The sequence below is a fragment of the Myxocyprinus asiaticus genome, chromosome 24 (genome assembly GCF_019703515.2).
Source record: "Myxocyprinus asiaticus isolate MX2 ecotype Aquarium Trade chromosome 24, UBuf_Myxa_2, whole genome shotgun sequence".
Taxonomy (NCBI): domain Eukaryota; kingdom Metazoa; phylum Chordata; class Actinopteri; order Cypriniformes; family Catostomidae; genus Myxocyprinus; species Myxocyprinus asiaticus.
The window spans coordinates 41,075,907-41,091,336 of NC_059367.1; the positions used below are offsets into that span (position 1 = coordinate 41,075,907).

Consider the following 15,430-nt stretch of genomic DNA (forward strand, 5'->3'; position numbering starts at 1 on the left):
GATTGCTTGGGGGAAGAAGCTGTCATGGAGTCGGCTGGTGCGGGTCCTGATGCTGTGATACCGCCTGCCTGATGGTAGCAGTGAGAACAGCCCATGGCTCGGGTGACTGGAGTCTCTGATGATCCTCTGAGCTTTTTTCACACACCGCCTTGTATATATTTCCTGGAGGGAGGGAAGCTCACCTCCGATGATGTGTCTGGCAGTTCGCACCACCCTTTGCAGTGCTTTGTGGTTGTGGGCGGTGCTATTGCCGTACCAGGCGGAGATGCAGCCAGTCAGGATGCTTTCTACAGTGCAGGTGTAGAACCGTGTGAGGATGTGGCGGTTCATTCCAAACTTCCTCAGCCGTCTCAGGAAGAAGAGGCGCTGATGAGCCTTCTTCACAACGACTTCAGTGTGGATGGACCATGTGAGTTCCTCAGTGATGTGGACACCCAGGAACTTGAAGCTGCTGACTCTCTCCACTGGTGCTCCATTGATGGTGATGGGACTGTGTTCTCTGTCTTTTCTTCTGAAGTCCACCACAAGCTCCTTTGTCTTACTGACGTTGAGGGAGAGGTTGTGCTCCTGACACCAGTGTGTCAGCGTGTGCACCTCCTCTCTGTAGGCTGTTTCATCATTGTCAGTGATCAGACCTACCACCGTCATGTCATCAGCAAACTTAATGATGGCATTGGAGCTATGTGTTGCCACACAGTCATGTGTGTACAAGGAATACATTAGTGGGCTGAGAACACAGCCCTGCGGGGCTCCAGTGTTGAGGGTCAGTGACGAGGAGATGTTGCTGCCTATTCTAACCACCTGGCGTCTGCTTGACAGGAAGTCCAGGATCCAGCTGCACAGCGAGCTGTTTAAGCCCAGAGCCCGGAGTTTCTCATCTAGCTTGGAGGGCACTATAGTGTTAAATGCTGAGCTGTAGTCTACAAACAGCATTCTCACATAAGTGTTCTTTTTTTCCAGGTGGGAGAGAGCAGTGTGTATTGTAGATGCAATGGCATCATCAGTGGAGCGGTTGTTGCGGTAAGCAAACTGCAACGGGTCAAGAGAGAGAGGCAGCACAGAGCAGATGTAATCTCTGATTAGTCTCTCAAAGCATTTGCTGATGATGGGGGTCAGAGCAACAGGACGCCAGTCATTTAAGCAAATTATTTTTGATTGCTTTGGAACAGGCACAATGGTGGATGTTTTAAAGCATGTGGGGACTACAGACAAAGAGAGGGAAAGGTTGAAAATGTCCGTAAAAACACCAGCCAGCTGGTTTGCGCATGCTCTGATGACGCGGCCCGGAATGCCGTCTGGGCCCGCGGCTTTGCGAATATTTACCTGTCGGAAGGATCGGGTTACATCCGCTACAGAGACGGAGAGTGAACTAACCTCTGTAGCTTCGGCCGCGAGAGCTCTCTCCACGAGGGCGGTGTTATTTTCCTCAAAATGAGCATAAAAATATTTAGCTCATCCGGGAGAGAGGCAGCGGTGTTTATGGTGGAGTTTTTATTCCCTTTAAAGTCCGTGATGATGTTAATTCCCTGCCACATGCTTCTAGAGTTGGTGGTGTTAAACTGTCCTTCAATCTTGCTCCTGTACTGATGTTTTGCGGTTCTGATAGTTTTTCAGAGGGCATAACTGGCTTGTTTATGCTCCTCCGTGTTCCCGGAATTAAAAGCGGAGGTCCGCACATTAAGTGCCGCGCGAACATCGCTATTTATCCATGGTTTCTGATTCGGATAGATCCGTATTGTTCTGGTCGGAACCACGTCCTCTATGCACTTTCTGATGAAACACATTATGCTATCAGCGTAAAGCTTGATGTCGTCATCAGAGGCGGACCGGAACATCTCCCAGTCCGTGTGATCAAAACTGTCTTGTAGCATAGAATCTGATTGGTCAGACCAGCACTGGATCGTTCTGAGGGTGGGTGCTTCCTGTTTCAGTTTCTGCCTGTAAGCGGGCAGAAGCAGAATGGAAGAGTGGTCCGATTTGCCAAATGGTGGGCAGGGGAGGGATTTGTAGCCATCCCGGAAGGGAGAGTAGCAATGGTCCAAAACCCGGTCCCCTCGTGTGTTGAAACTAATGTGCTGGTGGTATTTTGGTGCGAAACTGGCTTTATTAAAGTCCCCGGTCACAATGAACGCGGCCTCAGGGTACGCGGTTTCCTGCTCACTTATACTCCCATACAGTTCCTTGAGTGCCCGGTCTGTGTCGGCTTGTGGGGGGATGTACACAGCAGTGTACCACTGTGAATTCCCTCGGTAGCCAGAATGGTCGACACAGAAGCATGAGAAATTCCAGATCAGGAGAGCAGAAAGACTTGATAGAATGTACGTTCCTCTGATCACACCAGGATTTGTTGATCATAAAACATACACCACCATCTCTGCTTTTACCTGAGAGGTCTTTCGCTCTGTCCGCTCAGTGCACGGAGAACCCCGCGGGTTCAATGGCTGAGTCTGGAATCTCCGCAGACATCCAAGTTTCTGTAAGGCAGATAATGCAGCAGTCCCTCGTCTCTCGTTGGAAAGAGATCCGCGCTTTCAGCTTGCAGAGCTTGTTATCCAGAGACTGAACATTTGCCAGTAGAATAGTGGGTAGCGGGGGTCGATTTGCGTGGTGTCTTACTCTTAAGAGAACACCGGCTCTGTTTCCCCTTTTCCTCCTGCGTTTCCGCGGCCGTGCTGCCCAGACAAAGGGCTCCGCTTGCGTGTTTGTAAACAACGGGTCAGCATTGAGGAATTTGAAGTCCGGTTTACGGTGTGAAATTGCTGAACCAATGTCCAAAAGTGTTTGTCTGTCATAGACAATAAGGCAGACAACATCCAATACAAAAAACATAAGAATTGTGAACAAAACAAACAAAACATTACTATGTTGTGTCGGAGCTCGCAACGCAGCAGCCATACTCGGCGCCATCTTGAGTCCTATCATCCTATCATCATTCAGTCCCAGTTGCAGAAACCCACGCATTGCTGGAGGGTGTTAGGCACCATTATGCCTCAATAGTAGGAAGTTTTAATTCTCCTAAGGGTGGAGAAGTGTCTAACAAAAAGAAAAAAGCTGAAGCCCAAAATGTGAATGCCATGGGGTGTTGCCAGAAGAGGACATCAGAGCAAGTGAAATTTAGATGGAAAAATCTGAAGGCCAGGGCAACAAAGGACCATGCTGAAACAAAATGCACCCAAACAGGCAACAGGCCTTTTAGGAGAGGTGATTACACAGATGTGGTTCTTGACATTATTGGAGGTAGAAACTCTCAATCTCTGCATGGGATTCAAGGTGTTGTTGGGGGACTGTGAGTCCATGACTGAAAAGGAAAGCGACACCGATCCTTCTAATGCAGAAGGAACATTTATTCTGGATCTCAGCCCTGTTATTGAGGAAGCAGGTGGATCCTCAGTGGTAGAGCCAGTAGTTATTGCCACAGGAGCTCTGAAAAGAGGCCAGAAGTGTTCTTTCCCAAACACAGATGATGATGCCTATAAATCACTTGTTAAATGAGAAACCGAAAGAGCAGAAATACAGATTCGTCTGGCAGAGGAACAAATCACTCTTACCCAACTACAGCAAACCAAAGCAAGACTTGAGATCCAACTCCTAAAAGCAGAGCTTCAAAAAGCTGGACTCTCTACAAATGAAGAGCTCTAAACATTCTTTCTTTTGTTAACTATTGGACATTTAGCCTTTTAATGATTTAAAACACATGTTCTAAATATCCACCATGTATTTGTGAATAATGTATATTTGTTTGTTTGTATTTATTTGTTGTGGCTTAGATGAGGGGTCTGACTGTTTAAAAGAAATTTAAAAAGGAAGGGGATGTTTGCATTGTTTTATTGTGATTTTTTCTGTCTCTTCAAATAAAAACACTTAAAGTGACCCCATGCTGGCTATTCTACCTGTTGTTCTTTACATAGCTAGTAGCCTACATTGTGATATGTAGTCCCATTTAGAACACTGGTAATCCGGATTTGGTAATCTTGAAAAATTTGTATCTGGATCAGGGTGATCCAATCCAATGTTGCTTTGAAAAACTGACACAAAAGTATGATAGATTACCTGATCCTGGATAGCAAAACATGGGATTTCCAAATCTGGATCATTCCGATCCAGATTAAACTTTTTGAACAACTGGCCCCAGGTTTAATTTATATTTTGAATAGATTCCGATTTTTGAACCCCACAGTGTGGGTTCATGTTTTTCTTTTAATCGTTTAATGTAATTTTGAGTGTGACCATGGTTTAAGGTTGGTGTACCTGTATGCTTTGATTAATAGTGGTGTTTTCCTTATTACATGACATGTTGTTCTGAAAGCAAAAAGAAACTAATGAAACACAGAATGTAGGCTGTTCTCGCATGATTAACCGAAAGTGAAGCGCTGCCGGCTCATGATGCATGAATGGCTTGCACGTGTTGCACGAGTCTGTTGGGCATACTGTAGTCTCGTCACATTTTAACTTTATGTTTAGCCTCCCATTCAGCTGATGAAAACACACTGTGTGATCACAGATTTGGCTGTTTTGGAAGTAAATTTGTACTTTAATTCACCAAAGTGGCATTCAACTGATCACAAAGTATAGTCAGGACATTACTGATGTAAAAACAGCACCATCACTATTTGAAAAAAGTCATTTTTGATCAAATCTAGACAGGCCCCATTTCCAGCAGCCATCACTCCAACACCTTATCCTTGAGTAATCATGCTAAATTGATCATTTGGTACTAGAAAATCACTTGCCATTATATCAAACACAGCTGAAAGCTATTTGATTCTTTAAATGAAGCTTAACATTGTCTTTGTGTTTGTTTCTGAGTTGCCACAGTATGCAATAGACTGGCATGTCTTAAGGTCAATATTAGGTCAAAAATGGCAAAAAAGAAACAGCTTTCTCTAGAAACTCGTCAGTCAATCATTGTTTTGAGGAATGAAGGCTATACAATGCTTGAAATTGCTAAAAAACTGAAGATTTCATACAAAGGTGTACACTACAGTCTTCAAAGACAAAGGACAACTGGCTCTAACAAGGACAGAAAGAGATGTGGAAGGCCAGATGTACAACTAAACAAGAGGATAAGTACATCAGAGTCTCTCGTTTGAGAAATAGACACCTCACATGTCCTCAGCTGACAGCTTCATTGAATTCTACCTGCTCAACACCAGTTTCATGTACAACAGTAAAGAGAAGACTCAGGGGTGCAGGCCTGATGGGAAGAATTGCAAAGAAAAAGCCACTTTTGAAACAGAAAAACAAAAAGAAAAGGTTAGAGTGGACAAAGAAACACAGATATTGAACAACAAATAATTGGAAAAGAGTGTTATGGATCTTAACCCCATTGAGAATTTGTGGGATCAGCTAGACTGTAAGGTGCGTGAGAAGTGCCCAACAAGACAGCCACATCTATGGCAAGTGCTACAGGAAGTGTGGTGTGAAATGTCACCTGAGTATCTGAACAAACTGACAGCTAGAATGCCAAGGATCTGCAAAGCTGTCATTGCTGCACATGGAGGATTTTTTTTATGAGAATTCTTTGAAGTAGTTTAAGAAGTTCTGAAATTTCCTTTCAAATTGTAATAGTAATTTTTCACGTTATTAATGTCCTGACTATACATTGTGATCAGCTGAATGCCACTTTGGTGAATAAAAGTACCAATTTCTTTCCATAAGAGCAAAATCTGTACATTATTCCAAACTTTTGGCCACCAGTGTATAAATAAAATAGTCTACTCCTCTCTCGCCTTTGCTGGCATGCCAGTGAGTACCCCTCCACGTGCCAATGCTGGCATGCATGCCATAGGTTGCCGACCCCTGCTATAGTGAGTGTTGCGTAGTTTGCTATATGAGGAAAACATGAGTGAATTCAGACAGCTGAAGACAATATTCTGCATTTAATATGATGTTAATATGCATTTTTTTCCCCGAATGATGAAAAAACTACTTGAAATCTGATCTGACCGCTCAGACTGAGACTCATTCCAGAAAATAATTTTAATCAGATTTCAAACCATATATGGATCTGATTTGGATTGTATTTGTTTTGTTTTTCTTTTGCTGTTCAGGAAACAAATAGCAAAACAGATTTGAGTCAGATATGCCAAAAAATCAGATTTTTGCTGTCTGTCTGAACAAAGCCTGATAGATGCTCGAACTACTTACAGTAGGTGTTGAAGGAGGTGTTTAAATGACACCATCTACATGTGACACTTCCAAAGTCCTCACATTTACACATTCTCCCAGTTTAGACAACCTTGACACTTTTACGAGTGCACTCACCATTTTTATCCTGCTGATAAGAGCAGAGCTGAGCTGTAGTAAAAGATAAAAAAAAACTGAGCTCATTTGGGTCTGTTTTACAGGACGAGGCATTTGCTCTGTGGATTGAACAGTGGGCAAAGCTGTACGAGGACGAATCGCCCTCCCGTATGATCATTCAGTACATCCACGACAACTACTTCCTCGTCAACCTTGTGGACAACAACTTCCCTCTGGACAACTGCCTGTGGCAGGTCATTGAAGACATGTTTGCGCTGCTGGACTCGCCTCCAGAATCTCTGGACGAGAGAAGCAGATCATAGCATCACAGAACACAAAAGTCTGTTAGTGCTGCTGTTTGATCACGAGACCTCTAAACACACAAGCTAGGGATGTGCCCAAAGCTGAATACCTTATTCGGAGAGGCACGAATAATGACTTCAAAATGAATAAAGGATTCATCCGAATAATATAAAAAATATTAATATGACTGATTATGCAAGAGGAACAAGGATAAAGCGACATTTTAAATAAACATATAAAAAATTACAAAGAATTTATTAATCTGTGCAGCTAATATTTCTAAAGTGTAAACCTTATGAATGAAAATGCGCACGTTGTGATTTCAAATCGAATGGGAGCGGTCTCAACTCCGTTTGCGGTCTCTGTTAATTGTGCACGTGTGGAGTTTATCAAGTGTAACATTAAGATACGATATCATATACACTTTCCACTTCTTGAAATGTCTATGTTAATGTATCACACGATTCACACGTGATCCCATGTATTCATTTATAGCCTAAACTTGAGCGCAATGTTAAATTCCTGACCTGAAGTGATGATTTCACGTCGGAGCCTGTCTATCCGTCTTTTAAAGTTGACCAAATGGGGGGAGGCATGCAGAGGGGGGCTCTGTAGTGGCCCCTTGAAAATGACCATGTAAGATGGCCTCTGTAGCACCCCCATTTTCACCTACAGTCATCAAACTTGGTACATATATATTTCTTATCAAGAGGACAACTTTCATAATTATAGTTATTAGCTCCTCCGTCCGAAATTTGTTCAACATCATGCCAAGACATTGTAGATGCTAAATTGCGAACTGATTTTTGATATTTTGAACGGTGTCACCATGGCGAAGCAATAAATTTATGGCTAAAAATGTGAAACAGGAAGTTGCTTACATCTTCTGTGTGCATTGTGTGATTTTGATGAAAATTCAGCTATATGTTTGGTAATGGGGGCTTTGAGTGTAGTGTCAGAAAAGGGCTATATAAATGTAATGTTCATTCATTCATTCATTTATTCATTTATTCGCTTTTAACAGACTTTAAAAGAGCCCTCTTATGTTTATATGATTTGCTTCAAAATTCTTTAGAATAATGTCAAGACACTGCTGATGTAAATTTGTAAAGGGATATAAAAGGAGGCACTTCGCATGCTTATAGTTTCCTGAAATTTTACACACACTTCAGAGTCGTTGGCCATTAGGGCTGTGCAAAAGTTCACTCATGGGTGTGGGGGGGGGCTCTGTAGCGCCCCCTTCAAAATGGGCGTGTAAAATGGCCTCTGTAGCACCCCCATTTTCACCTACAGTCACCAAAATTGGTATATATATATATATATATATATATATATATATATATATATATATATATATATATAGTTCTCATCAAGCCGGACAACTTTCATAATTATAGTTATATAACAGGAAGTCTTCCATTTTAGATTTTTTTAATATTGCAGTCTCTGAACTTTTAAATACTCTTAGGGGATTCATGAGACTGTCACCACATTTAGACAATATTATGTCAAGACATTGAAGATGCTAAATTGTGAAGAGTTTTTTGATATATTGAACAGTGTTGCCATGGCGAGGCATTAAATTAATGGCGAAAAATAGGAAACAGGAAGTGCCTTATATCTTCTGTGTACATTGTGTGATTTTGATTAAAATTCAGCTGTATGTTTGGTAATGAGAGCTGATCACATTGATGTGGCTATTATGGGTCACGGTCATAGCACCACCAACTGGCAGCAGGAAGTATGGCACTTTTATTAGACTTTGAAATAGCCCTCTTCTGTTTACATGAATTGCTTCAAAATTCTTTAGAATAATGTCAAGACACTGCTGATGTAAATTTGTAAAGGGATATTTGATATCTTAAATTTTATTGCCATGGCAACACATTCATTGTTATTATTCCTTTCTATATTTGGGTGTTTTTGAGGCACTTGGCATGCTTAAAATTTCATAACATTTTGCACACACATCAGAGTCATCTGACATTAGGGCTGGGAAAAAGTCTCAGGGGGGAGGGGGCATGCAGGGAGGGCTCTGAAGCACCCCCTTTAAAATGGGCATGCAAGTTGTTCTCTGTAGCACCCCCATTTTCACCTACAGTCACTAAACTTGGTAGATATATAGTTCTCACCAAGCCAGACAACTTTCATAATTATAATCATTAGCTCTGCCCAACAGGAAGGTGGCCATTTTGGATTTTCTTAAAATCGCAAGTTCTGAACTTTTAAATATTCCTCCTAGGGAATTCATGTGAGTGGCACCAAATTTGTGCAACATCATGCCAAGACATTGTAGATGCTATATTGCGAACAGATTTTTTATATTTTGAACGGTGTCAACATGGCAAAGCAATAAATGTATGGCTAAAAATGTGAAACAGGAAGTTCCTTATATCTTCTGTGTGCATTGTATGATTTTTATGAAAATTCAGCTATATTTTTGGTAATCAGGGCTGATCACATTTATGCGGCTATTATGGGTCACGGTCATAGCATCACCAACTGGCAGCAGGAAGTATGGCACTTTTAACAGACTTTGAAATGTTTACATGAATTGCTTCAAAATTCTTTACAATAATGTCAAGACAATGCTGATGTAAATTTGTAAAGGGATATTTGATATCATAAATATTGTTGCCATGGCAGCACATTAATTGTTATTATTCCTTTCTATATTTGGGTGTTTTTGAGGCACTTGGCATGCTTAAAATTTCATGAAATTTCACACATGTCAGAGTCATTGGCCATTAGGTCTGGGCAAAAATTCACACATGGGCGTGTAGGGGGGGCTCTGTATCACCCCCTTTAAAATGGGTGTGTAAGACGGCCTCTGTAGCACCCCCATTTTCACCTACGGTCACCAAAATTGATACATATATAGTTCCCATCAAGCCGGACAACTTTCAGAATTATAGTCATTAGGTCCGCCCAACAGGAAGTCGCCCATTTTGGATTTTTTAAATATTGAACTTTAAATATCTGAACTTTTAAATACTCCTCCTAGGTGATTCATGAGACTGTCACCACATTTAGAAAACATTATGCCAAGACACTGAAGATGCAAAATTGCTAACAGATTTTGATATATCGAATGGTGTTGCCATGGTGACCCGAAAAATGGGAAACAGGAAGTGTCTCCTATCTTCTGTGTGCAATGTGTGATTTAGATCAAAATTGAGAAGTATGTTTAGTCTTGGGGGCTAATCACATGGATGTGACTATTTGAGTCACGGTCATAGCGCCACCACCTGGCAGTAGGAAGTGTTGTTCTTACAACAGAATTTAAAATAGTCCTATTATATTTACTCATATTGCTTCTAAATTGTTTAGAATAAGTCAAATGCCAAATGCATGTCCACTTTGCATTGTTTTCTGAAAGCCGCCAGGTGGAAATGGACAAGTTGTGCTTGGGCCCGTCACCACTGCTTGCAGCTATATATATTATTATTACTATTATTATTATTTGTAACTAAATAAAGGTGTTTTATCATAGAAATTCCTGATAGATTTATGGGACTTTCACCTGTTTGTAGGCTATATTGATTTTATTTTCATTTCTTTTAATGTTTGAATTTGTATTTATTATTCACTGAAAAATGTGTGTTTGACATTTCACATTTTGATTGACATATCCTGCTTTCAGAATAATGTTGTTATACATGCACAGTCAAATGAAAATTCTGTTTCATGCAGATATTAATATCAGAAATACCAGGAGAAACCACAATTAACAACATATTCCACAGTTAATGTAGCCTACAAATTCAGCTTCATCTGGTAAGAAAAAAAAAAAAAAGAATACAATAATATTTTCAAAGTCATTTTCCAGAGCACATAATGAGACAACTAACTTTATTTGACCACTAAAAGAATAGTTTGCACAACAATAAAAAAAATTATGTCACAATATATTCACCCTCATGTCATTTCAAACAGATTGGTTGTTCTTTTTAATGCAGTTGCAATGAATTGGAAATGGAGCTTTTAAGCATGCAAAAGCACCATGAAAGTAGTCCATACGAATTGTGCACTATATTCCAAGTATTCTAAAGACATACAATACAGTAACTTTGTGTTTCAGTTTTTATTCACTGAAAATTCTAACTCTCCTTGGCATGATCATGAGTTCATGAGAGAAGTAGCGATATCCAATTTGTGATTTGTCTAATCTTTTCAATGAATAAGTTGATTCGGTTTACAAAATTAGTCTAAATTATTCTTTTGAAATTGGTCATCGTTACTTCTCTCATGTGCTCCAAGGGATAGTAGGGCAGATGCTGAGATTTTCAGTGAATAATTACTTACATTTCAGTCTTTTTCTCACACAAAGCTGTTGTGTTGGTTTAGTAGTTGTATGGATGCTTTTACATCCTTTTTAAAGCTTGAAAGCTCCCGTGCTCATTGTAATTGAACTAAAAAGAGCGACCACTACATACAGTAGTTTAACTTTTCTCCCCTTTTATGTTCCATGAAAGTCATACAGGTTTGGAACAACATGAGGGTGAAATTTTTGGGTGAAGTATTCCTTCAATGGTCACTTAAATGCAATTTTTTATGGTCCTAAATATAGGATTCATTGTCTTTATGCATTTTTTTTCTTTTGATTTAGATGAGATATGTCCCAGACATTCTTTACAACCCTTATGGTCTTTTACTGTCATGAGAGAATTGATAGCAGAGGAATAATTGGTTGGTGACAGTGGCAATGTGTGATTACTATCGTAATCAATGACAAATGTATGTGGTGCCTTTTATAGATCTGAAAGCTTTTGTTTGATTTTTTGTATATCTTTTCCTATGTGGCCCCCCCCCCCCCACACTTTTTTTGTTTTTCTTTGTCTTTTATCAGTAGAGCAGTCTGACCATTTTTGTTCTGCTGGAAATATAGCTCAATAAACAACACTCTCCCCCTACACACTTCATGTCCAAGTCCAAGAATGTTTTGTCTGCCTGTGATTCATGGATTTACGATTATATTTGAACTGGAGTTCACCTGTTGGACAGATCATGGCAACAGATTTCGTAAAGACAAACTATAGGAGAGTAGGACTTTGTTTGCTGATCAGCAGATGTTATGTTGAAGTCACTTTGACAGCTGCACACATTGGACTACACATTCGGTGTCTTATCTTCTCGTCAGATGAAACATGACACTTGGAAGGAGGCCAACTGAAGTCATAGCATGAACTTGACCTCATCTGTGCTTGAGCAGGCATGTGAAACATCATCAGTTAAACATAGTTATTATTACAGAATTGTTTTAGTTCTTCTGCTTTTACTCACTGCAGTACTTTCTTTTGAAATAATGTCTCATTTTCTCTGCACATGTGTAACACCCTGTCTACACCGGACACAAACGAAATCGCTCCCATTATAATCAGTGATGCTGTCTACACTGGAAGCATCCAACGAGATGCAAGCAAAGTGGTCAAATGCCCCGTTCTATAACTGCTGACGTGATGCACAGCTACTTCATCCATATTATTATCCCGCCCGTCTGAAATAAAATATTTCTCACCAATTTTTTTTTTTTTTTTACTTACATGTTTCATTGACATACAGTAGCTACAGTACCTTTAAAACCTTTTAAAAAGTTGCTTGGTGAGAGTTAGGTTTTTCATACTTTCATAAGCTGAATGCTCATTGCACATGAGAGCAGGAGGCATGGCCTGTAACCTGAAACACTTCATTTTATAGTTACTATAGGACTGGTTACATAAGTGAACCCTATGAACTGCTCCCTGCCAACTGTCTCACACATTTCTTATGGAAGTTCTGGGAATTGTGTTTCTTTGTGAAGGAAACTATCTATCAACACTTGCCTTGAGGACTAATATCAGAACATTCTTATCAGAGCTAGATTACTAATATCACCTTTCCTACAGCGTTTCTACAAAGGGCATGAATGATACCTCAAATCGCATGGTCTCTACAGAGAATATCATAGAGTTTGCTACTAGTTGGGCAGCACATTGTTCTAAAATGTTTCTGAACAGCGTTTAAGGTTACTTGGGAGGAAATGCAGCCAAAGTGAAGCTAAATTTATCCACAAGGGTAATGGCTTTGGGACTGCCATCAGACAGGGGGGAGGGGAATCCATTAAAGACCACATCTCCCTTTAGCTAGAATACTTCTGAGAGCCTGTTTAGGGAATGTTTTATTGTACTGATCAAAATGTCTGGTTTAGTTGTGGTCTAAAGAAGAATTTCAAACAGATAAAAGCAGACTGTTGGCTTGGTGTGACACTGCTAGTCAAATTGAACTGTCCTTCAAATAAGGTGTAAAATAAAGATTTAAAACCTTAAATAAAGATTTAAGGTGTCTTGAATAGATTTGGTTAAAGGTTATAGTCGGCTACTAGCTGCCTATTGATATGGTCAGGAAGAAATAAAATGTGCAGGACTTGATTTGATGTAGTCTGTTCAAATGCATAACCCTGAGTATGAACAAATAGTAATAGTGATGCATACCTGCATCTGCATTAACAGATCATAATTAAAGCTAAAACTATAGCTAAATAAGCCACTATACTATGACTGTAGACAAACATTTAGAGATTTTAAACCACTCACATTTAGATAATACACAGTTGAGCACTACATATTATTGAGATATTTAAATATACTTTGGAACAGGCCAAATAAACAGCCCACAATAAAAAGAATATATATAAAAAAATCTGCTTTTACTGAAACTACACTGAAAATAATTATTTTGTGTTGAAGTAAATATAGCAGTAAGATAAAGTACTTTCTACACTGAATAAGTTAAAGCATGAACTTGAAAATATTAAGTAAATTCAACTTAATTCAAACATGTAAAAAAAAAATATATATATTAAAAAAAAAAAAAAAAAAATTAATGCTCTAGCTCATTCCCAACCAGTTTTACCCTTGGGAAAACCTGTACTATCAAAATATACCCCAGAACTTTAGGGATCTTTAAACTAGAGCTCACAGTAAATATCATAAATATGCATACAACTTATTAGGTGAACATCCAATTCCACAATATTACTGTTCTTAAATTATTAGTTTTATTTTTCCAAGTTTTATCGGTTAAGTAAAATTAATACATTTGTACATTAGTGATTTCTCCTCCAATGCACTGATGTTCACATTAACAGATTAGATTTATCTCATGTTACAAAGAAAAGCATTCAATTCATTAATTTCATTCAACAAAGAATAAATGAATATATTGCTCATGTCAATTATTTAATTTGGAGAGGGGGTCATTCTGGATTTTGAATGTTAAAATAGGGGTCCCCTGGAAAAAAGGTTGGGAACCACTGCTCTAGCTTATAAGTAAATATTATTTATGATTGTTTGGTATCTTTACAATGTGTCAGTATGTACCAATCCTAAAGTAGAAAACATTGTCATATTTATTTGCAAATTTTAGTAAATTTCACTTAAACATTTTACTTTACTTTTCGAATAATTCATGAGCTTGCATGATTTCACTGTTTGCAAGTTTATTTACATAATTTGTATTGTTGATTTTGTTGTTGTGTTTGGTAAATTCTTGTTTTGTGAAGACTGAAGTAAATTTTAACTCAAAATGACCCATTCATGATCAAAAAAATATCTGTTGATCATTACTGTCATGGTGTTTTGTGCAAGTGTTAAGGTCTGCATGCACAGCTCTGGATTTTGTTTCAATTGCCAGCAATGCAAGGTGATGTTTTCTAATAGACTACACAACATGCATTAAGCTTCCCTGTGGAAGGCTTTTGTTTGTTATGTGGTACATGATTACTCGTGTTAAAGTAATAAAGTAATAAATAAGTAATAAAATATTTATTTACATTTTACTAAGTTTAAGTACAATACCATGTACATCAGATTTATATGGTAAAAGTTACTGTTTTAACTGAAATGTTTAAAGTTAACACTAACTTTAATCAATATTATGATGTGAAGTTAAGTAGACTTTATTTTATACCATTACAATTTACTTAGAAAAACTGTGTGGAAAAACATGCAAAATAAAAATTATATATATATAAATCTTACTATTGATTGTTTTTCAGTGTACTTAAACACAAAGGCATTTGTTGATATGTTGTGCATGAATACCCTGTGAGAAGTGGTCATAAAAGATTTTAAGTAAATGAGTTAGGAGCCATTCAGACCGAATACGTTCTTGCACTAGTCACAGTGCAGCAAGGTGAGTTGGAAGGTGATCTAAACTTCTGCTGAATACTATGTACGAATCGTTGATGTGAGCTACTGCAGTTCTGGCTGGTGTCCATCTCTTAACACTCTGTTTGCAAACACACAAGACTGTTTAGGACTCAAGGCCTGCCCACATGACTCCCTGTCACAACACTCTGAACATCTGCCAATAAAACACAGAGGACAAAATCTTTATTTGCTATCTGCACAGAGACACAGTTGGATAATTATCAAAATATGGTAACAAACATGCCCCTAGACTTTTCAGTCATAAAAAAGATTTCAAATAGTCAAGAAACCCTATTAAAAAGGCCTCATTCTAAATTCTATTCTAACTTTTATTAAATAATATGAAATGGTTTTTCCCATTCTTTTTTTAGAAAATATATTGGAATTTGTCAGTTGCCTGGAAAAACCCTTGCCCCCTTCATCTGCTGCACTATGGGCCTCATTCATGAAAATTTGGTAAATAAACGAAAGAAGGAGCATAGATTCCAGGGGGGATGGGGGGGAGGGTAACCTCCCCATTAATCAAAACAAGCAAGGAAACCCCCCCCCCCCCCAATATTTATACCATGATCAATGGAAACATGTAGATTGGTTTCTCCAATGATGCTGGCGATGTACTCAGCTGAACTAGAGAGGTGGTGAACATCCTCCTGTCTGCATTTTTACACTAAAGCTTCATGTCAAACCATTTTTAT

At 38.9% G+C, this 15,430-nt stretch overlaps 1 protein-coding gene across 1 annotated transcript in view; it reads left to right on the forward strand.

The window, feature by feature from the left end:
* The window catches only part of LOC127414475 (methylenetetrahydrofolate reductase-like), a 41,770-nt gene extending 29,716 nt beyond the window's left edge, over positions 1-12,054 (forward strand). Inside the window, exon 12 of the mRNA XM_051652516.1 lies at positions 6,348-12,054. Within this exon, the coding sequence (XP_051508476.1) occupies positions 6,348-6,566 (219 nt within the window). The 3' untranslated portion in view covers positions 6,567-12,054. The remainder of the gene's footprint in view (positions 1-6,347) is intronic.
* The last annotated feature ends 3,376 nt before the right edge of the window (positions 12,055-15,430 follow it).